The sequence below is a fragment of the Suillus fuscotomentosus genome (assembly GCF_016647785.1).
Source record: "Suillus fuscotomentosus strain FC203 chromosome Unknown F5891scaffold_11, whole genome shotgun sequence".
Classification (NCBI taxonomy): Eukaryota; Fungi; Basidiomycota; class Agaricomycetes; order Boletales; family Suillaceae; genus Suillus; species Suillus fuscotomentosus.
Genome location: NW_024539523.1, coordinates 1,140,137 through 1,162,217, shown reverse-complemented (window position 1 = coordinate 1,162,217; position 22,081 = coordinate 1,140,137). Strand labels below are relative to the sequence as shown.

General features: G+C 48.2%; 7 protein-coding genes across 7 annotated transcripts; 5 read left to right on the top strand and 2 right to left on the bottom strand.

Moving 5' to 3' along the window:
• Positions 1-8,541: 8,541 nt before the first annotated feature.
• On the bottom strand, positions 8,542-8,931 carry F5891DRAFT_977614 (uncharacterized protein; the record flags this gene model as incomplete). The annotated part of the gene is made up of 3 exons (XM_041376720.1): positions 8,542-8,550; positions 8,588-8,769; positions 8,820-8,931. The coding sequence occupies 3 exons, from the start codon at positions 8,929-8,931 to the stop codon at positions 8,542-8,544; spliced, it is 303 nt and encodes a 100-aa protein (XP_041229706.1).
• A 2,591-nt stretch (positions 8,932-11,522) lies between these two features.
• Positions 11,523-13,448, top strand: F5891DRAFT_946306 (protein kinase subdomain-containing protein PKL CAK Fmp29; the record flags this gene model as incomplete). Its single annotated transcript, XM_041374666.1, has 3 exons — positions 11,523-11,755; positions 11,817-12,448; positions 12,508-13,448. 3 exons carry the CDS (start codon positions 11,523-11,525, stop codon positions 13,446-13,448), a joined length of 1,806 nt encoding a protein of 601 aa, XP_041229705.1.
• Positions 13,449-14,139: 691 nt separating this feature from the next.
• F5891DRAFT_1126998 (uncharacterized protein) lies at positions 14,140-14,496 on the top strand (the record flags this gene model as incomplete). Its single annotated transcript, XM_041364143.1, has 2 exons — positions 14,140-14,175; positions 14,200-14,496. 2 exons carry the CDS (start codon positions 14,140-14,142, stop codon positions 14,494-14,496), a joined length of 333 nt encoding a protein of 110 aa, XP_041229704.1.
• Positions 14,497-14,928: 432 nt separating this feature from the next.
• F5891DRAFT_1016703 (uncharacterized protein) lies at positions 14,929-16,687 on the top strand. The gene is made up of 7 exons (XM_041360959.1): positions 14,929-15,110; positions 15,272-15,299; positions 15,360-15,466; positions 15,520-16,047; positions 16,102-16,237; positions 16,293-16,391; positions 16,444-16,687. The coding sequence occupies exons 1-7, from the start codon at positions 15,020-15,022 to the stop codon at positions 16,577-16,579; spliced, it is 1,125 nt and encodes a 374-aa protein (XP_041229703.1). The 5' UTR covers positions 14,929-15,019; the 3' UTR covers positions 16,580-16,687.
• On the bottom strand, positions 16,688-18,430 carry F5891DRAFT_1016699 (2-nitropropane dioxygenase). Its single transcript, XM_041360958.1, has 10 exons — positions 18,252-18,430; positions 18,000-18,202; positions 17,810-17,949; positions 17,739-17,757; positions 17,659-17,683; positions 17,415-17,601; positions 17,079-17,359; positions 16,995-17,026; positions 16,924-16,946; positions 16,688-16,876 (listed from the first exon to the last, which is right to left on the bottom strand). The coding sequence occupies exons 1-10, from the start codon at positions 18,325-18,327 to the stop codon at positions 16,798-16,800; spliced, it is 1,065 nt and encodes a 354-aa protein (XP_041229702.1). The 5' UTR covers positions 18,328-18,430; the 3' UTR covers positions 16,688-16,797.
• Positions 18,431-18,502: 72 nt separating this feature from the next.
• F5891DRAFT_1016695 (cytochrome c/c1 heme lyase-domain-containing protein) lies at positions 18,503-19,387 on the top strand. Its single transcript, XM_041360957.1, has 2 exons — positions 18,503-18,948; positions 19,001-19,387. Exons 1-2 carry the CDS (start codon positions 18,521-18,523, stop codon positions 19,236-19,238), a joined length of 666 nt encoding a protein of 221 aa, XP_041229701.1. The 5' UTR covers positions 18,503-18,520; the 3' UTR covers positions 19,239-19,387.
• Positions 19,388-19,674: 287 nt separating this feature from the next.
• Positions 19,675-22,013, top strand: F5891DRAFT_67581 (uncharacterized protein). Its single transcript, XM_041372752.1, has 2 exons — positions 19,675-20,274; positions 20,330-22,013. Exons 1-2 carry the CDS (start codon positions 19,738-19,740, stop codon positions 21,959-21,961), a joined length of 2,169 nt encoding a protein of 722 aa, XP_041229700.1. The 5' UTR covers positions 19,675-19,737; the 3' UTR covers positions 21,962-22,013.
• Positions 22,014-22,081: the final 68 nt, after the last annotated feature.

Genomic DNA, 22,081 nt, shown 5'->3' with positions numbered 1-22,081 from the left:
GAAATTTGGGGAGATCAATAAAATTTGATTTACCCATGTTGAAAATATATTTTTGTTCTACATACCGAGTTCCGAGTTCCGGACCCCCGAACACCGAGACCCGGCAGTCTCGGGGTTCGGGGTTCGGGGGTCCCGGCACTCGGAACTTGGGGAGATTTGGGGAGATCAATAAAATTTGATTTACAATTGAGTTGATTGGCAAACACATTGACTTACCCATGTTTGAAATATATTTTTGTTTACACATACTGAGTTCCGAGTTCCGGGTTCCGGACCTCCGAACCCTGAAACCCGAGACCTGGCAGTCCACAATTCTGGGGTTCGGGGGTTGGTAAAATGTGTATGAATATATGAAAGGTTGAATGAAACATTTTTGAAAGATGTCTCATATCAAATGTCAAATCCCGAGTTTCAACTTCTGGATTTTGGGAGTGCCGAGTCCCGAAACCTGGAGTCTTGAAACCCGAAATTCGAAACTCGGGACTTAACATTTGATATGAGACATCTTTCAAAAATGTTTCATTCAACCTTTCATATATTCATACACATTTTGCCAACCCCTGAACCCCAGAATTGTGGACTGCTGGGTCTCGGGTTGTGGGGTTGGGGGGTCCAGAACTCAGAACTCAGTATGTGTAAACAAAAATATATTTCAAACATGGGTAAGTCAATGTGTTTGTCAATCAACTCAATTATGAATCAAATTGTATTGATCTCCCCAAATTTCCCCCGAGTTCCGAGTTCCGGACACCCGATACCCGAGACTCAAATTGTATTGATCTCCCCAAATTTTCCCAAGTTCCAAGTTCCGGACACCCGACACCCGACACCCGGCAGTCTCGGGTATCGGGTGTCCGGAACTCGGAACTCGGGGGAAATTTGGGGAGATCAATACAATTTAATTTACAATTGAGTTAATTGACAACACATTGACTTAATCATGTTTGCAATATATTTTTGTTTAGACATACTGAGTTCCGAGTTCCGGACACCCGATACCCGATACCCGAGACTGCCGGGTGTCGGGTGTCCGGAACTCGGAACTTGGGAAAGTTTGGGGAGATCAATACAATTTGATTCACAATCAAGTTGATTGACAAACACATTGACTTAACTATGTTTGCAATATATTTTTGTTTAGACATACCGAGTTCCGGACACCTGATACCTGAGACCCGGCAGTCTCAGGTTTCGGGGTCCGGGGGTCCGGAACTCAGAACTCGGTATGTCTAAACAAAAATATATTGCAAACATAGTTAAGTCAATGTGTTTGTCAATCAACTTGATTGTGAATCAAATTGTATTGATCTCCCCAAACTTTCCCAAGTTCCGAGTTCCGGACACCCGACACCCGAAACCCGGCAGTCTCGGGTCTCGGGTATCGGGTGTCCGGAACTCGGAACTCGGTATGTCTAAACAAAAATATATTGCAAACATGGGTAAGTCAATGTGTTGTCAATCAACTCGATTGTAAATTAAATTGTATTGATCTCCCCAAATTCTCCCAAGTTCCGAGTTCCGGACACCCGATACCTGAGACCCGGCAGTCTCAGGTTTCGGGTTTCAGGGGTTGGTACATCTCGGTTTGGGGTTTGGCACTGAAAATTTGACATATATATTTTTGTGAGTGTTGTGCTTCTGGTGTCCATGCTTAGAAATAGGATTTGTTGCACACCAGGGTTCAGGTGTGGGGTTTTTCCACTTCAGTCCTGGATTATTGGTCAATGCCACACATGATCGATTCATGTTTTTGTGCTTAGGGGTTTAGATTTGGTGGTTGATGGTAGGTATATGCACTCATAGTGTACATGTATCCTATGTGTTTGATTCGCTGGTGGCTACATCAGCTGTATGTCTTGATGGAACATATCTAGGCTCACCCATATATGTAATACACCCCCGACGGCCCGCCCATCTATGTATTATCCCCCACGTCAGCCAACCCATCTATGTAATACATCCTATGTTGGCCCACCCGTCTATATAATACATCCTGCATCGGCCCACCCGTCTATATAATTATACCCCACCTCGGCCCACCTGTCTATGTAATAAATATTTTATAGCACCCTCGGCCCACCGGTCTATTTGATATCCCTTTCGTCGGCCCACCCGTATATGTAATACATTCCATGTCGGCCCACCTGTATATGTAATACACCCTACATCAGCCCACCCGTCTATGTAATATTTCCCTACCTCGGCCCACCCATATATGTAATACACCCACGTCGGCCCGCCCGTCTATATAACAATATTTGCCTTACATCTCTCTTCAGCCCAGCTGTCTATAATATCCTACTCTACATATTACCCAGATGGGCCCACCCATCTCCATGAATGATCATATTCCCCCGGCCCATCCGTCAACATTAAGGATATATATATCATTGGCATACATGGGCCCACCTGTCTCCATCGGAAATAATATGTGTCCCGGCCCATCCGTCATCATCGAGAATATACACAACATGGGCCCATGATCAGCTGGCCCGTCTCATACGGGATATTATGGAGGTCAGGTGGCCCGTATAATACGGAATTTGTCACTGAAGGGGCTCGACCTGCATGGTTGGGCTGTTGGAAAACACCCGAGATGGCGAAGTCTGAAGCATCAGTCGTGACAGTGCATGGCTTCAGTGGGTCGAAGTGTTGGAGAATTGGGGAGGACACGAACGCGCATTTGAGCGCGTCAAAAGCAGCCAGAGCTGTGCTGAAAAATTCAAAAACAATGCCCTTTCGGGTCAAATTCATTAGTGGCTGAGTGATGTGCGAGTAGCCATCAATGAAACATCTATAAAAGTTAGCAAAACCAAGAAATGATTGAACATCCTTTACTGAAGCTGGTACAGGCCATGAAACAATGGTATCCAGCTTCTTGGGGTTCATTTTGATGCCATCCGCACCAATGATATAGCCTAGGTACTCGACTTCAGACTTGTCCCACTCGCACTTCGCGGGATTAGCACAAAGGCAAGTGTCGCGAAGCCGGTTGAGCACGAGTCGGACGTTCTTGTCATGCTCATCTTGAGTGCGGGAGAAGACCAGGATGTCGTCCAGGTAGACGACACAAACGATGTCGAGTAGGTCGTGAAGGGTGTCTTGAATGAAAGCCTGAAAAGCAGCAGGAGTGTTAGTAAGACCATAAGGAACAACAAGGTGTTCGAAAAGCCCAAGTGGTGTCCGAAATGCCATTTTCCACTTGTTGCCCTCTTTTATTTGAAGGTGGCTGTAAGCAGATTTGAGATCAATAACTGAGAAAATATTACAACCTTGTACACAATCGAGCAGATCGTGTATGAGGGGTACAGGGTACCGATTCTTTTTGGTGATTGCATTGAGACCATGGTAGTCCACGCATAAGCGTAACTTGCCAGTTTTCTTGCGAATGAATAGGACCGGGGCACCCGCAGACGAGGTCGAACTGTGTATGTGCCTGCGGTCCAAGTTCCTGTACATGTATTCAGTGAGTGCCTCGCATTCTGGGGGTATGAGACAATAGAGGAGTCCGAAAGGAGGTGTCTTCCCTTCGTCAAGCTCGATGTTGACATTGTATGCTCAATGTGGGGGTAGTTTGTCAAATTTGGAGGGGGAGAAGACTGTGGAGGAGTAATCCGAGTATTTGGGAGGGATAGCCTTGAGGATCTCGTCGTCGACAAGGGGAGTTATGGGGACTTCGTCGTCAACAGTCTCAATCAACGATGATGTGGTGGCATGAATGTAGACAGGGGAGTGCAGATGGTGGTAGTGGAGGAGGCAAGCCTCGTCGGGATTGGAGCGAGCTGTTCGTGTGAATTTCTTCACGGATACGAAACCGATGCGGGGTGCTGGAGGGGACAAGCTAGGAGGAACAGAGTGACCATAGCCATTCTGAGAGACAAGGGCAGAGAGGAACGAGGATGTGGGTCTACCCGGACTGGGGTCCGGATCAGTCTTGGGTACCTTCGAGGATGACAGATGAGGCGCTGCAAACACGCGAGACAGGTAAGAGGTGGCGTTAGGTAGACCAAGGCCTAGCCCAATGGTGGTCGAGGAGTTGAGTGTCAAAGGAGGTGATGGTGGCGCAGGACCAAAGCCCTTTGCCTTGACAGTGATTGGGTGCTTGCGAGAGAGTCCACAACAATCGAGGGAGAGTGTAGACTCTTCCCAATCAATGTCAGGATTGTGCTGGCGTAGCCAGTCAAAGCCTAAGATAATAGGGTAAGCAACAGACACGACCGCTCGCGGTCGTGTCTTGTGATGATCAGAGACAGAGAGGTGAGTGATGACGTCGTGGGTGATCAGCCCAGATGCGATTGGACGGTCGTCAACCGCCATAATAGGTATAGGTGTGTCCTTGACACGACGAGGAAGAGAGTGACGGGTAGCAAAACGATCAGAGATACAAGATGTGGTGGCGCCACAGTCAACAAGTGTGAAAGTATCAATAAATTTTTTGTTAGGGAAGGAAAGGCGAATGGAAATGAAGAAGTGCAAGGGTGAATTCAGATAAGAATTAGAGGAGAAAACATATGCAGGAGCGGACTTTATGAGCGGGGTATAGCTTCCATCCGAGAGATGGACGTAGGTGGGATCCGGCGCTGTGAGGAGGCTCAGATGTGTCCCATCATCTGCAACCGGATGCCCTGGGACGAGATGGCAGCCGGTTAGGCTTTTCCCAAGTCAGTTCGTGCATTAAATTTCTTCTTTGCACGTTCTGACATATTTGGGCAGTTTTTTATGGTGTGCTCAGCACCTCCACAGTACAGGCAGAGACCCTGGGCAAAACACCGGTCACATTCCTCCTTAGTGAGAGGTTGGCGTGGTACCGTTTTGGTCATGTCGATCTCCATTGGGATTCCAGGTGGAAGTGAGGTCGACGTAGATTGTCTGGGCTGAGTATTGCATTGAGTGGTGGTATCATTGCCAGTCATTTGGCGAGGTACTGGTTTCTTTGCAGTCTTGCGCTCGACTTCTCAACGGTGAAGGCGATTGTCGATGGTGACCGTAAGGTCGACGTATTCGTCGAAGTCAGTGGGCGGACTGTGAACGGTTAGCAACAAATCTTTGACTTCATCCTTCAAACCTTCATAGTATTTTTGAATCGTAGTCGAAGTGTTGAAGTTGACATAGACGAGTAGCTCGCAGAACTTGGACGCATAATTTGTGCAAATGCCGGTCTGCCGGAGGTTTTCAATCTTGCGGAGAGCAGTGCCTTCAGTATCGGGGTCCCCGAAGTGCTGCTTGAAATCTTCGATCAGTAAATCAAAGTCATGGAGTAAGTCGTCATTGGTTCGGCAAATTGCCATGAACCACGAGCATGGTGACCCATTGTCCAGGTAGGTGGAAAGATACAGAGCCCTGTCCATGTCAGTAGGCAAGGACGAACGAGAGAGCTCGACAGCGCTGAGTATCTCATCAACAAAAGTGTCTACTTCGGTCGCACTACCTTTGAATAGACATGGCTCCCAGAATTTAGCAACACCCCATGGGGTGACCGAGTCTGACGAACCCTGGTGCCCCATGGCACTAGTGGGCATGGTGGGGAATCTGAGAGCAGCTATCTTGTCAGTGATATCTTCGAGAGCACATCCAATGGTACACTGGTTCTTGTCTAAATGAAATGAGCTTTGCCTGAGTGCAGTGATGGCCTGCAGGTAGGGATTAGCATGGGTATATGAAACCCACATGGGTTGTGGGTGTGGGTATGTTGTGGGTGTGGGTGGGGGTTGGCCCCTCGGATACCCATACCCACACCCACACCCTCGGTGTGGGTTTAGTAAGGAGATATATATTTTACCAACTCCAAAGACATCCAAATAGTATTGCAAATAGGCAATAGCATGGGTAACCCATGGGTCATGCAATGGGTTATGTGGGTTACCATGGGTTAGTGGGTAACCCATGGGTAGCATATCAAATTTTGGTCTTCTGAAGTGTAACAATGGTACTATGAGCATACATTCTAGCACAGCATAAACTCGCAAACTATTACTTTTGGATAATTTCACACAATTTCAGATTTCCTGCAAATATTGCACCCTTGATGAGTTACCAATACATCATGTAATAGGCAACAGAACAGGCAACAGAATTTGTATGATTATGTAATATGATGTAATGTAGCTCATTTGGACCCCCAGCTTTCAAAAGCTGGGGGTCCAAACGAGCTACATTACATCATACCACATGACCATGCTTTAGTCATACATGCAAACTCTGACTCCAAACTCTAACTCTAAACTCTAAATCAAGAACACACCCTACTGTCATGCAGCCAAACCCCTTCCATTCTGCCGCTAAATGGATTACCAAACTAACTGGGAAAGCCAAGGCTGCACTTGACGAGAAGCTCGAGGCCAAATCAAACAAGAGAAAGAATGATGACAGTGCCAGTGTGGACAGCACACGGCCAAAGAAGATAAAAGCAACCCAACATCATGGTAAGAACATTAAAGAGGCACTACCTAATGACCTGGTGGCCCAACGACGGTGCACAGTGGTCTACTCCAACGATGAGGAACTATTACATAACACAGTTGTGGCACCTGGAAACCTGCTGGTCCACACTGAAACAGAGGACTCGGAAGAGTTGCAAAACGAGGCCATTGTTATCAGTGAAGATGAGGATAAACAGATGAGCACAGATGACGAGGCTGAGACCCCTGAGGATGAACTCAGTAAGCATACAAGTATGAAGACTAAACGCCAAGCTAAACATCAGTGTCACAGAGCGGTTGATGAAGGACTGGACCTCACCAATTTATGCATTTGTTGATCCTACTCCGACAATCGAGACAAAGGGAGATCGACGTGCACATAGTTTCAGGTGCATGGCGAAGGGATGCCAAGTCAAGATTCGGCACTTCCTCGACAAGAAAGACGCCTGCTCCACCAGCAATATGCGCAAGCACATCAGGATTTGCTGGGGAGATGAAGTATTGCAGGCAGCAGATGAAGCAAGCAATGCCAAAGAAGCACGTATGAAGATAGTTGGGAACTTCCTGCGAAATGGTTCAATTATGACTGCATTCGAACGCAAAGGTCAAGGCAAAGTGACTTACTCGCATCGCCAGCATACACGGACTGAGACAAAGTAAGAGATTGTTCGATGTAGATTTTGAGGCTGATATAGTGTTGCTCAGAGCCGAGATTGTACGTTGGGTCAGCAAAAATCTGTGGCCATTCGAGATCGTCAAGGACCAGGGCTTTCAGTCGCTAATGAAAACCGGAAGACCGGAATACTACATACCATCTCCCTCCACAGTCTCACGGGATGCCAGACTCGTCTTCGCCAAAACAAGGCAACAAATAGCTAAAATGTCGAGAGTACGTTAATTGAATGCACACTGGAAGCAACTAACACACATACCAGGAATATGATGGCAAACTCAACTTTTCGACTGACGGCTGGACGTCTCCAAACCACCGTGCATATGTTGCATTGTTGATGCATCTGGAACATAAGGGTATCCCACTATGCATCCCATTAGACATTGTGGAGGTCCCAAAAGTGCGAGTACTCACTGCACAAAGTTTAATGACTGGTCTGACCAACCACAACTAGTCCCATACTGGCGAGGAGTTGGCAGCTGCCTTCGAAAGTATACTGGAAGATTTTGGTATAACAGAAAAGGTTAGCACCGAATCATAATGCAAGCTCCACACGACTCACCAAAATGCAGATTCTCTGTGTTACATGCGATAATGCGTCCAATAACACTGCAATGCTTGAGGAGCTTGAAATGAACCTTCCGGATTTTGGTGGAACTGCAGCTCACACGCGCTGCTTCCTGCACACAGTTAATCTTGTTGCAAAATCGCTGATTAGAGAATTTGACATCTTGAAGAAAGATCAAGAAGCGCTGCAGCATGACGAGGATGCTGCGATTAGGCAAGAGCATGGGTAAACCCCCGGGTGTAAGAGATGTCACCCATACCCGTACCCGGCACAATACCCACACCCGTCAAGTGGGTATGGGTTTTTTCATGGGTGTTATGTTAGAACACCCGGGGTAAGACCCACGACGGGTATACCCACGAGTCTGCTTGCTTGAACCTTGTAAATACAACATGAATGAAATATACTACAACTCAATCATGTCCCAGCCATCATCCATCTCGACGTCGTCACCTTTCACGTCAGCGAGTGCACTAACAGACAACACATCTTCAGTATGGACCAGATTAAGCCGGCTCCAAAAGCCCAGACACAATAGCGCGCGAGTGGATTGAGCATTGAGACGTGATCGCACATGCGAGAGTATCAAACGACCACGACTAAACAGTCGTTCGACATCCACTGAAGTCGCTGTTAAAAGCTGCGTGAGGCGGCAACCATTGAATATACAAAGAAAAATACTTACCTGGGATAGTAAGGTAGTCTAAGGCCATCCGTGAAAGACAAGGGTATGTTGTCCGGCGCTCATACCACCATGCGAGAGGGTCTGTGACATGCTCAACGTCAGTGCTGAGGTACTGATCCAGTTCGTCTCGAAGGTCCGTGATTTGAGGTGGTGCAAGTGCTGCCATATTGTCGAATATATTCTAGTTCATTAAAAATTAGCTACACTATGGCACTTGAGGTTAGAGAACTAATCACACTCACTGGGACACTTGAATCACAAGGGCGGGTGCTTTCCACGATCTCCTCATCTTCGCCAGGGTCGCTGTTGTCAGCATTGAGACACAGCTCATATGCATTGCGAACGAGTGTCTCTGCCGTGTCGATCCACTGTTGTTCCCAGTTCGCACGCTTGAAATAAGCTAGCTTGTGACGTGGGTGAAGTACTATATCAAATTATAGTCAGTACGAGCATGAAAATAAATAAAGAACGTACTCATTGCAATACGGTAGACTTCAGAACTGTCAGTAAGTTCATAATAGCGGTTCAGAGTTTTTTTAGCGAGACCAGCAGCAACATGGATTGAGGGCAGAAGTTGTCGATTCATTGAGTGGGTAGTAAGCAGTCTCGTCAATGAGGTCCATTGCTGGGATTACAGTGGCGAGATTAGGAGTTGAACGTGAGAAAAACAAGGTGGTATCCTTGAGAATCTGCATGTGTTGTCAGCGTTGATGCTGACTTAATGCAACAGTGGCCAAACTCACCTTCAGAATGTCGCGCAACTGCTCCAGGATTGCCCACTCTCTGTCAGTTAGCTCCAATGCTCTCAGCCCCAAGTCCCAACACTGTGTTATCCTGTCAACAGCCTCTCGGTGCTTCAACGCTTGCTCCAACATATCGAATGTTGAGTTCCACCTTGTCGAAACGTCTCGAGGCAACATCCGGGTCAACATCTCGAGTTCTGTCAGAATATCATACCATGCAGGAAGGATTTTTGTGGTAGAGTGTATTATTTTATATGATAACTTTCATATCTAATCAAATTTGGTCAACAGCAGCTCGTTCCTCACTCGTCAAGTGCTTACCTTGGCCAGAGCATCCTTGACAGGACGGACGCTGCTCTGCAACTCTCATTGCTCCTCTGCATTCAAAATCGTAGCAGCATCGACCAATCCATCAATATCGTCATTGTTATCGTTCTCGCTAGCATCACTGGTGTCACCTGCAAGCCCTTCATCATCTCCCTTGCTGACACCATCACTTTCTTGGTCATCCCAGCTGTCTCCCTCACCGCCATCACCCTTTTTCACATCAAATTCGCAGAGGACCGATTTTGCAACAAGATTCACAGTATGGAGGAAGCATCGAGTGTGACCTGCTGCGCCCACCATAGTTCGGAAGCTCCACAGCGAGCTGGTCAATCATTTTGTTGTTATTAGATGTGTTGTCGCACGCAATGCAAAGGACCTTCGCGTCATTGGTAAGTCTCAATTGTTTGTATGGAATGGTTAGCTCACTTTGTCTGGGATTCTGAATTCTTCCAGGATCCCTTCAAATGCCCGCGCTAGCTCCTCCCCAGTGTGCGACTGTTACTGGATTAGCAACATCCTTTCTGTGAGTGATTTCCCTACCTTTGGTACTTCAACCACATCTAACGGAAAGCATAGCGGCACACCATTATGCTCCAAGTGGACCAATACTGCAACGAAGGCACGGTGGTTGGGTGATGTCCAAGCATCAGTTGAAAAATTGAGCCTGCCCGCATATTCCTAGTACGTGTTTTGTTATTATTGGCCTCGTTTGAACATTAATTAAACTAACCATCATCATTTTAGCAATTCATTGTCGAGTTCGTGCAAAAACAAGCCGCACATCCCTCGAGACTGTGGACTTCGACGGTATGTAATACTCTGGTCGTCCTGTTTTCATAAGTGACTGAAATCCTCTGTCCTGCACGATTTCAAACGGCCGCAGATTCTCTGATACCCAGCGAACAATCTCGGCCCTGGTACACGACACATTAGAGGACAGCGTGGATAAGTTAGAATTGACCTTACTTTGTCTCGGCCTTGGTATGCTGACGATGCGAGTACGTTATTTTTCCCTTTCCCTTTCTTTAAAATGAGGCTGTTATTGACCCTATTTCGTAGTACACTGCCCACAATCTTCTTTCGCACTTCATTGGCATCCTTGGCCTCATCGGCGGCTCGCAATACTTCTTCACCCCAGCACAATCGAACATGTTTGCACATGTTCCCTGTCGAGCGCGCATCACCTTTGTCGAGGTAATGTCTTACCGTAGTTTTGCAACCCTTGCCCTGGCACTTAAAGACATGTGCCCGCTGGCCATTCTCCTCGACAATCTTGGGAAATGGTTCAAAGAAAGCATACACAGGTGAGATCCAGTCTTTCATGAATCGTTCTGTTGGTGTTTGATAAAATAATATCATTTCCTAGGTTTTCGAACATACTTAGCTCATCAGCGGCACTTTCGTCTTCATTTTCGGTCACCACAAGTTCAACATCATCGTTTTTCGCATTATCGCTATGTGAGTCTTCTTCCTCAGCCTCTGTATGGACGACAGCTTGTTGACTTGATGCAGGTGATGATCTCGACACTGCGATGTTCTTCTTCGATGCTGTTCTCGCAGCGCTTCCAGTGGGTGGGTTTGATTTTACCTTCTTTGGCTGTATCCTCACACTATCTCCATTGACATCAGCTTGGTGTTTTTTAGATGCAGTTTCTTCTAGTGCGGCTTGGGCTTTAGCAGAGACCTTGGGGACTCGTTTAGCAGTAGTATCAGAGTGCATGGTGTGAGTGAAGGGGCTGTGTTTTGTGCACTGCATGCTAGCATTTTGCGTTGATGTTTGTAAATAGAGTTTGACATGTACAATATGTCCGAATTTCATTCATTTGATGGACCGTCATCAGTACTTGTACTAATATAATCTGAAACCCATGTCAGGGGTATGGGTACGGGTATGGGTACACTAATGTCAGACCCCTACCCATACCCCAGGGATACCCGTACCCGCAACCCGCACGGGTTACCCAGACCCGTGCTCTTGCCTAGCACTGACCCCTTGCCAACTTATCAGTTTGACTGGTTATACAACGAGCAACACATTATTTTGCTTACTACTCATATACGTAGATGGCCAAATAAAATGCAGTCTTCTGCTGCGCGTCCTTATGTAATGCAGCCTCTCTCTTTTGATCCCTTCTTCCGTCCCTTCTTGAGGGTCGTCTTCGACATCCCGGCCGTTTCAGTCCGGCAGTCTCTGCGCCGTCCTTGCTCCTTACCGCGTTCATTTCGCGTTTCCTACTCTAGCTCCATCGCCACCCCGACCCGTTGGCCGCCACGTCGCGAGTTCTCTATCATGGCGCATCCTCCTAGCGACTTTTTTGAATATACGTCAGGGCGGTGGATGTAAGTCTCATACATGTTATTCTATGGGGTATATGTCTAACCCATAATCTAATATGTTCAGCTTCAATGATGACCTTCGCCACGCAGAGCGCAGACGTGTCTTCAAGGTCGGTGAGCTACGTCGACTTGCAGCAGAGGCCGTCAATCGGAGTCCTGATGCTATTATCCGTATGGAAAAACTAGCCGAGGGTGGGTTTAACCGCACCTTCCTCATTACCATGCGCTGTGGCTTCCGAATGGTGGCGCGTATCCCGTACCCGGCTACGATTCCCAAGTACTTTGCTGTCGCCAGTGAAGTGGCTACTATGACCTTCCTCCGTTCCTTTGGGCTGCCTATACCTGAGGTATACGGATACTCACCTACGCCAAACAACGCGGCAGGGACCGAGTATATCTTCATGGAATTCGTACAAGGCACCAATTTAAGCGACATGTGGTTTGATATGGAGGAAGGGGAAATCATTTCAATCTCACGCCAACTTGCTGAACTCGAGTCGAAGATGATGTCGATTGCTTTCCCGGCTGGCGGAAGCCTTTACTATGCCGAAGACTTGAAGAATGCAGCTGGGAGAGCCTCTTGGCCTACTAGCCCGGGCATCACACTAGAGAACAAGCGTTTCTGCGTCGGCCCAGAGACAAGTCTGCGTCTATGGTATGGCAGGAGATCACAGCTCGACTTAGATCGAGGACCATGTAGGCCACTCCCTGCCTTTTTATTATTATTACACCCTTAAACTAACTGATAACTATAGATGAAAGTGCCGAAGCAGCCCTCGTAAGAGGGGCCGAAAAGGAACTAGCTTATTTACGGCGGTTCGGTCGACCGCTGTTGCCGTTCCAGCGCGTAAGGAGGGAGGCTTACAAGTACCAGGAGCAGCCGCCGTCAGATCACATCGAGAACTTGGACCGCCATCTCCTCATCGCGTCCTCACTCATCCCCAGGAACCCGGCCCTCTATCATTTCCGCATCCGCCATCCTGACCTTCAGCCGAGCAATATCATCGTTTCTAGGTCGCCTGACTCTAACTTGCACGTCGTCGGCCTGATCGACTGGCAACACACCCCGATCCTACCCTTGTTTCTCCTTACCGGTATACCCCAACAGCTACAGAACTACGATGATATTGGCTCGCAATCCATGACGCGGCCGTCGCTACCGGAGAAGTTGGATGAATTAGATGAAACCCAGCAAAGCGGAGAGATGGAACTCTACCGTCGCCGCCTCGTCCATTACCACTACGTCAAAAACACAGAGAAGTACAACGAGCTTCATTACGCGGCGTTAACGGACCCCATGGGCGTGCTCCGCCGCCGTCTCTTCTGCCACACCAGTGACCCTTGGGAGGGCGAAACTCTCGCGCTGAAGGTTGCGCTGATACAAGCAACAGAGAACTGGAAGACGCTCACGGGGGGAGGTTCGCCGTGTCCTGTCGTGTTCGACCCCGATGACGTACGGGAGACGATGAAGCTGGATGCAGAACAGAGAGAAGCGGATGAGTCTCTAGAGGGGTGCCGGGTCATGATCGGCTTCGGGCCGGAGGGCTGGATGCCCGCCGAGCACTACGAAGAGGCCATGGCACTCAGCAAGAAGCTGAAGGAGGATGGATTGGCGGCGGCCGAGTCGGAGGAGGAACGGGCTCAAATCGCGGCGCACTGGCCCTTGGACGACATGGACGAAGAGGAATACATGTAATAAATCGCGCTAGATATTCCGCGGTGTTGCGCCTCCGGCTGTCATTGAGTGACCTGACAAAGCGGATCCACAATGTTCTCGCAATCGCCGAAGGAACCAAGAACATGTTGGAATCGACCCAGCGCTGGCCGAAATGGAAATGGAAATGCTGCGTCGCGGTATGCGAAGTAAGCAGTCCACCGGATTATATTTGGTATCTCGGTGAGGGGGTGTGTTAGCTGTTAGCTTCTCTTGTTAGCTTGTTCTCTACCTTTCTTGCGCTATCTCGTTGTCTTGATCACCATCGACACCATACTGTCACAGTACTTCTTAGCTTCTGCGCCTTATGGCACTTCCGCTCGTCGATCCTCCGGCGTTACATTACCCAAGCATCTCCGTAGGTACATATATCGTCGCGTCTCTCGTTGACACCTCAGCATTGTTTCCTAACACTACTGAGGTGTGTAGTTCGTATTTCACACGTTCTCTTACTGATGTATCCTAGCACTCGCTTCTCGCTAGTTCTACTAGCGTGCACCTCCTTTCCTGCTCGGTCCATTTCATTCCATCCCACGTCGACAGTTGTTCCATACATCCTATCACTACTCAGCAAGACCGCGAAGAGGTACGCCCCGCCGATTCCGCACTGATCTCGAGACAATGTTTGTTAACGCCGAGGGCATCCAGGTGTTGTCTCTTGACCAAAGATAAGATGAAGAAGTTTTTAAGAATCGCTAACGCCCGCGCCGTCGACGGCAAGGCCTGGTAAAAGTTTACCAACCCCACCGTCGGCCGGGGCAAGACGGTATTCCCCAAAAAGGAGGCCGAGCTGGAACAACTCGGCGTCCGCTGGGACTACGACGGGGAAGTCACAACCAAGGGCACGGTCTACCATAAGTTCCAGCTGCAGGCAAACGCTGGGAAAGTGCCCTCGACAATCAAGCAGTGGAGGGAGGCGAACGGGGGCACTCACGCCGTCATGGCTGATGTGTTTGTGAAGAAGGACGGTACTAAGGAAGATGTTGAAGAAGGCCTGCAAGCGGCTATCGACCAGGTTCAGGGTACCTAGACTTTTTACTCTCACTTTACCCCGGCTTCTACGCCAGACTTGCTGTTTTGTCAGACGTCTTCCTTTTGTTACGTTGATCTGGTTATGTTATGACTGAGAAACCCGCCGCGTCCAGTTGTATGTTGGACTTCTGGAACAACCGCCTGGAGCTGTCTGCTGGAAGCCGTGAACCTTGTTCTTCGTGGCGCAGAAAGTAATTCATACTCGCTCAGATGATGAGCACTCAGTACTGAGTACTGAGGTGGTAGTGTTGTGATGTCCATCAAATTGCGACCGAATGATATACATTTGCGCTCGTTCCAATCGCAACACCAGTCATAGCTCGAAGGGCTTGCACTGTCGGACGGTGGATAATAAGTAGTACTGTACACTAGTGTACTCTAAGTTAAATAAGGACTTCCCGACCTTGCCCGATTCACAACCTTGCGGCCATTTGTCTCCATTTATACTTGTAATACTCAGCTATATTAACTGTGCTAGTCGAAAGTTTGAATTCATCATCCGCAACCGCCAGTACTTCAAAATGCCCTCTGACATCGCTCGTGCCCCATTGATGAAAATCGATCTTCCGTCTCCTGAGGAGTTCAGGAAGAGGAAAGTTGCGCTGGTCTCTGGTTCGTTTCATCTTCAGCTTTCCTTTTGCCTCAACGTGGATGATGCGCAGTCCGATCAAACAAACAGGCAATCATGTCATTGCTTTCGCCCATTCTTATACTACATATTCACTTGTTGGCTCGTCGCTATGTTGCACGTATGCTGATTTGAAATTGTATAGGAATAACTGGTCAAGATGGTTCATATTTGTGAGTATGTTTCTCGTACAGTCGATCGCTAGTTATATCTCGATTCTCGACCTTATACAGGGCAGAGCTTCTGCTGGAGAAGGGATATGAAGTACATGGTATAATCCGTCGCTCGTCCAGCTTCAACACTGGTCGTCTAGATTCTCTCTATGCGGATCAGCATGAGCGTACGTGTGTCCACATAGGATCGTACAACTTGCATATTGATCATTCTCCCCAGGACCCAACAAATTCAAGCTGCACTACGGTGATCTCTCCGATAGCACCAACCTTGTCTACATCCTCGCCCAGGTTCTCCCCACAGAGATCTACAATCTTGGTGCCCAATCGCACGTCAAGGTGTCCTTCGAGATGTCAGAATATACTGCCGATGTCGATGGCCTCGGTACCCTACGCCTCCTTGACGCCATCCGCACTGTCGGCCTCGAAAATCACACGCGGTTCTACCAGGCTTCAACCTCAGAACTCTATGGAAAGGTCGTCGAGACCCCACAGAGTGAGACTACGCCGTTCTACCCTCGTAGCCCGTATGGTGTCGCCAAGTTGTACGCATACTGGATCACGGTGAACTACCGTGAGGCGTACGGCATGTATGCGTGCAATGGTATCCTTTTCAATCACGAGAGCCCGAGGCGAGGGAGGACGTTCGTCACGAGGAAGATCTCGAGGGCAGTTGCAGATATTAGTGTCGGCAAGCAGCATTGCTTGTACCTCGGTAACATTGATGCGCAGAGAGATTGGGGACATGGTAAGATTCTACCTGTCGAGTGTCATCGCCTCTAGTGAATCATGTTTCTCATAGCCAAGGACTACGTCGAGGGCATGTGGCGCATGCTTCAACAGCCTACACCCGATGATTTTGTTCTTGCTACCGGAGAGACTCACCCTGTACGAGAGTTCGTCGAGAAAGCCTTTGCGGTTGTCGGGGTTGCAATAATGTACGCGTCCCGTTCTGACTCACATCACGTCTAATGTGTCCTTCATTTTATATAGGTGGCGCAATTCTGGTGTGCAAGAAGAAGGCTACGATGCTCAGACCGGGCGGGTGGTAGTCAGAGTCGACGCACAGTACTTCCGTCCCGCAGAAGTCGAGTATGTTTACTTCGTCGCGCCTGTTCTTGCAAATTCTCATACTTGTATGCAGTCTTCTTCTTGGAAACCCTGCCAAAGCCGAGCGTGTTCTTGGATGGAAGCGCAAGGTCGACTTCGATTCCCTGGTGACAGAGATGGTAAAGGCGGATTTGAAGGCAACGAAGAACCTCGTGGAAGATCAGAACTGATGAAAATGGCACGGCTATAAATCGCAGCTGTGCAACCATGTACAATTCAAGGACTTTCTTGTGGACTGATATTTTAGTATCGTAGCAATCAAATTTGTGTTCGAGGTATGAAATGAAGATCCTACAGGGGTACATAAAGATACAATAAATCCATATTCCGGTGAGGTCGCGCTCTCTGTTGGCCTTCCATTACAACTAGAGTCCGGGGAAATCGCCACTCATAACTTCGCTTTGCTTATGATAAGAACCGAAGCTGTTTTCAAGCTCGCAGCTGCTGTTGCAACCAGCTCATCAACACTAGGTAAAGATGTCAGTAGAATTCAGAGCAGAAACAGGCCGCATACATCTCCTTCGCTGGCTTAATATCCTGTGAAATCCATTAGCAATTGCGTTTCAATATGATCGTCTGACGTACATTGATGGATCCTGCTACCTTGCCCATTAACCCTGCATACATGAATATGTGAGACAGAAAATAGTGCAAACGAGCTTTCCTTACACATTCGACCCTCCAGAGATTTCTCGGGATGATTCTCTAGTTCGACATCATGCGGAACATGACCTTGTGCAACGAGCTTTGTAATTTCTCCCTGTCGCTGGGTCTCCCATTCTTCAACATAAGGAGTCTTCCGCACGTTCAACGGACGACCAGTGTATATGAGAGTGCGGACAGTGTCGTCATAACCAGCTGAGACGACTAGTTCTTTGTGTTTTGGAGGAGCACCTGCTTCGGTACTAGCCACAAAGCGGGTGCCGACCCAAACACCGGATGCACCATACCTTGGTCAAAGCATGTCACTAACGAAGAAGCGCATCAGGCGTGGGAAGTACTTACGAAAGTGCGGCAGCAAGACCACGGCCATCCGCGATACCCCCGGCAGCAACGACAATGACCGGCTCACCTGTTAATGGGCTTGTGGCATTCTTGCAAAGATCAACAGTGGTGGGTATCAGAATGGAGAATGGAGTTTCGCCAGTGTGTCCACCCCCTTCACCACCTTGTGCACAGATGATGTCAACGCCTAGGAGGATATTGGAAACGGTGAGCGGGCAGGACTGAAGCTAAGTGAACTTCGCACCTTGCTCTAGGGCTTTCTTGGCATGCTAATGACATCAATTTAGACACATACGGGCTACATCTCGTTGGAAAGCGTATTACCTTTGGATGACCGATCATACTAAGGGTGAATTTAATCAATTGCAACTTCTAAGTGTAATACACACACATACTTCATGACTGGAATTCCAGCAGCATGAAGCTTTTCAACAGCTTGTTTTGGCGGCACACCGACGGCAGAAACGAAAAGTGCAGCCCCGCTGGTTATAACGACGTCCAAAAGCGCGTCAAGTTGACCGCCCGTATAATCATACTAGAGACCGGTGTTAGACACATGTCTCTGGGTAGGAGATAGGCTCTTACATTTGTCTTCCGGGCACTGCCACCTACTTGAGGAAGCAAGAGGTCTACACCGAATGGTGCGGTCTTATCTTCCAAATAGCTCTTGAGTTCATTAATAGATTCCTGGAGCATCTTGGGGCTCTGACGAACTCCGCCAATGACACCAATGCCGCCCGAATTAGTCACTGTTGCAGCTAGTTTGGGCCCTGCAGCAACATTCATGCCTACACACATGTAAATGTCGTTATGAGAACTATAACACAGTAAAGTCACCTGCAAGCATGACGGGATGATTGATCTTGAAGAGGCGCGTCAGAGGCGTCGAGAACACTGGCTGCGAGGACGGCATGATGAAGTATCAGGGTAAGAACCGAATGTGAACTACAGCGCTAGCTCTTCCACGTTGCAGCCATTTGAGTAAAGCTGCAACCCGTAGTAGCGGCCACTGCGTACGGGAACAAGTTCCGAACAGCCGCTGGCCCAATCACGTGCGAAATTGACCCATGATTTGATGACTCATCAAGGCTATCTTTACTTGTGCCATGGCAGACAAATGTCCGGTCGACCACGGTAGTCATTCTTCTGACCAGTCCTGTCCTGTCGACCACAAATCTCGTACAACATGGGCCTCCGTCTTGCCAGGGAGTAGCCCTACACATCCAGTCAACACATCTTCGCTCTCGACTGAACGTGAGGTTTCTTCGATACCCCGAACAGACAATGGTAATTGGGTATACCCATCGGAAGCTCAGTTTTTTGCTGCCATGGCGCGCAAGAATCATAATCCGCATGCTCCAGATATGAAGACCATCATTCCTATCCATAATGCCGTAAATGAACGTGCCTGGTCAGAGCTGATGAAATGGGAATCTGGGAGAGGTGGTGAAAAGTGCGGGGGAGTAAAGCTCGTAACCTTTAAGGGCAGACCTAATGACCTCACCCCCAAAGCTCGACTCATGACCTTACTCGGGTACGTGCTCTAGCCTACAGTTCTTACGGGGAATGCTAATTTTGTTTTGCAGGTACTCTGCTCCCTTCGATCGTCATGACTGGGTGGTCGAACGATGCGGAACACGGATCAGATACGTGATCGACTTCTATACCGGACGGGGGGCAGGGCCATCGTCAAATAATGTCTCTTTCTATCTCGATGTTCGGCCTGCCTTAGACAATTGGGAGGGGGTGAAAATGAGAGCCGAGAATATTTGGCAGGATTGGTTTGGAAGTGTTCGCAGTACCAACACCCCGTCTCAGTCATAAGTAGTCTTCATAAACCCATATTCACCTCTCCGTACCCCATAGATAATTTATATCCCACCCGTGGTTTACTAATTGTGAATATATTCAGGACTTATAGCCATGGTATTAGAACGGCGATACGTCGATCCAACCACGACCATTCTCAGTCGTCTGAATCATATATTGACCCAGCTTCTCCTTGACGAAGGAACAAGCCTGATGTAAATCAAGCCTACCTCGCCTTTGGTATGTAATCTAATTCTATAGAGTTGTGCCCGGGGGGATACTTATGACATTCATCTTCCAGTCACCGAAGTTATATATGGTTGATTTTTTAAACACGTGACAAACGTCGCGTCGCGATCGTCTCTGTTTATTGGTCTGCAAAGCTGGTGCAAATAAGGTTTAAACCTGGAGTATAAATACCTCGTGTTTGTCGCTGCACTGATATTCCTCAGTCAGTTCCGCCAATCATCATTTCACGCCCGCCAATTTCTTTACGATCCTACATTCATTCGTCATGATGATCTCTACTACCACCTTGACCCGTACCGCCCGTGTTGCTCTCCGAGGCTATCTTACAGCCGCTTTCTTCAAAGAAATTGTCATCGACCGCACTATTCAGGTCATATCCAGATCAGAGAAGGTTTCCATTAGCCTCGTCACATCCACTGTCTGCTCCTCGACAGCTGTCCTTCTTCTAGCCACCGCTAAAGCTGCTCGACAATTCCTCAGCGACGATTTCCAATGCGTCCCCGCTCACAAGGACGTGGACAATGCCGTCGAGCCCAACGCACCTTTTGCTGGCGACAAGATTGCGGATGCTATCGCAACAACCAAGACTTTTGGAACACCAGTTCAGCCATCCTCGTCGCGCGCAGTGACTGAATCAATTGAACCCGCCTTTGACGGCCCCACCGAAGGCTTATTTATAATTGATTCTGACACGACGCTCATAGCCAGTGATGAGTACTTAGACGAGGACGTCTTCTTCGGCGACTGCGTCTCGGACACCACAGACCTTGATTCGCTTGCTGACGAAAGCACTTTCTACGAGGTAAGAGACGGCGAGATTTTCTCCGACTTCCGTCAACTAATGTTTTGATCTATAGGAAGACTGTCAGATTACAGCACAGTGCCTTACGGACGACGAGCCTGAAGATACCTTGCACGTCAAATATGACACTCACACTATCGACAATCTAACAAGAGCAATGTCAGCTCTTTATCTCGACAATGTACCGTCTCACATCTCAACATACTTTCTCGACGATGTATCTTCTCACATTTCAACTATTTCTCTCGCCGATGTACCTTCTGAATACGACTCTCGCACTATCGACGACAATCTAACAAGAGCAATGTCAGCTCTTTATCTCGACAATGTACCGTCTCACATCTCAACATACTTTCTCGACGATGTATCTTCTCACATTTCAACTATTTCTCTCGCCGATGTACCTTCTGAATACGACTCTCGCACTATCGACGACAATCTAACAAGAGCAATGTCAGCTCTTTCTCTCGACGATGTACCTTCTCATCTATCTCCTCTCATCAATGTACCCTCTCACTTCAATTCGACTCTCTCTCTCGATAATGTATCCTTCGACGATCCACCCTCTCGCCTCTCAACTCTTCTTCTGGACCATGTACCTTCTCATTTATCAATTATTCGGCCACACGTCGACAATGGTTCCCCTCATTCACCAAAATGTCAACCTCAACGCACCGTAGTACACGAACATGCCATCGACGACCTAGTTCGAAAAATGGTAGCTCTTTCTCTCGACAATGTTCCCTCTCAATTATCCAAATTTCAGCCACATCTGCACGATCACGCTATCGATGCTCTACCGCAAAAATCAAAAGCTCTGACTCTCGACAACTACGCTATCGACGCTCTACTTCAAAAATCAGAGGCTCTTATCACTGTATATGAAAACCCCACTATCGACGCTCTACTTCAAAACTCAGAGGCCCTTGTTTTTCTCAACGAAAAGTCCACTATCGACGCACTTGCTCTCGATAGCAACCACGCTATCGACGCTCTACTTCAAAACTCAGAGGCCCTTGTTTCTCTCAACGAAAAGTTCACTATCGACGCACTTGCTCTCGACAGCAACCACGCTATCGACGCTCTACTTCAAAACTCAGAGGCTCTTGTCGCTTCCAAAGAAAACTTCACTATCGACGCACTTGCTCTCGACGGCGACCACGCTCTCGACGCTCTACTTCAAAAATCGGAGGTTCTTGTCGCTCTCAACAAAAATTTCACTATCGATATACTTGCTCTCGACAGCAACCACGCTATCGATGCTCTACTTCAAAAATCGGAGGCTCTCGTCTCTCCCAACGAAAATTTCACTATCGACGCACTTGCTCTTGACGACAACCACGCTATTGACGCTCTACTGCACAAATTAGAAGCGCTTACTCTCGACAACAACCACGCTATTCAAGTTGACGCTCTCAGAGCAGATGCTCATACTCTCGACGACAATATCTCTCAGCCATCGAAACACATGTTACAAGATAACACAGACGACAGTTCCAGTCACCAGCACCGCAACACCACCAACACTCCACTCCGAAATATCGAAGCTATCAATCCTCGGAATTTCAACTACGACACACCCTACACGACGATGCTATCGACACCGTACTTCGAAACATGGAGCCTCCTATTCTTGACGATAACCCCTCACAGTCACCAAAACGTCAGCCACAACACACCCTACTAGCACGACCACAGTATCGGCATCCTATCGGCTGCTGAACTCCGCATGATGTCTACGAACAGTGAGTAGCCCACTCATACTCCTACCTCTCTTACTGATATCCCCATGTTAGAAAATAGATGA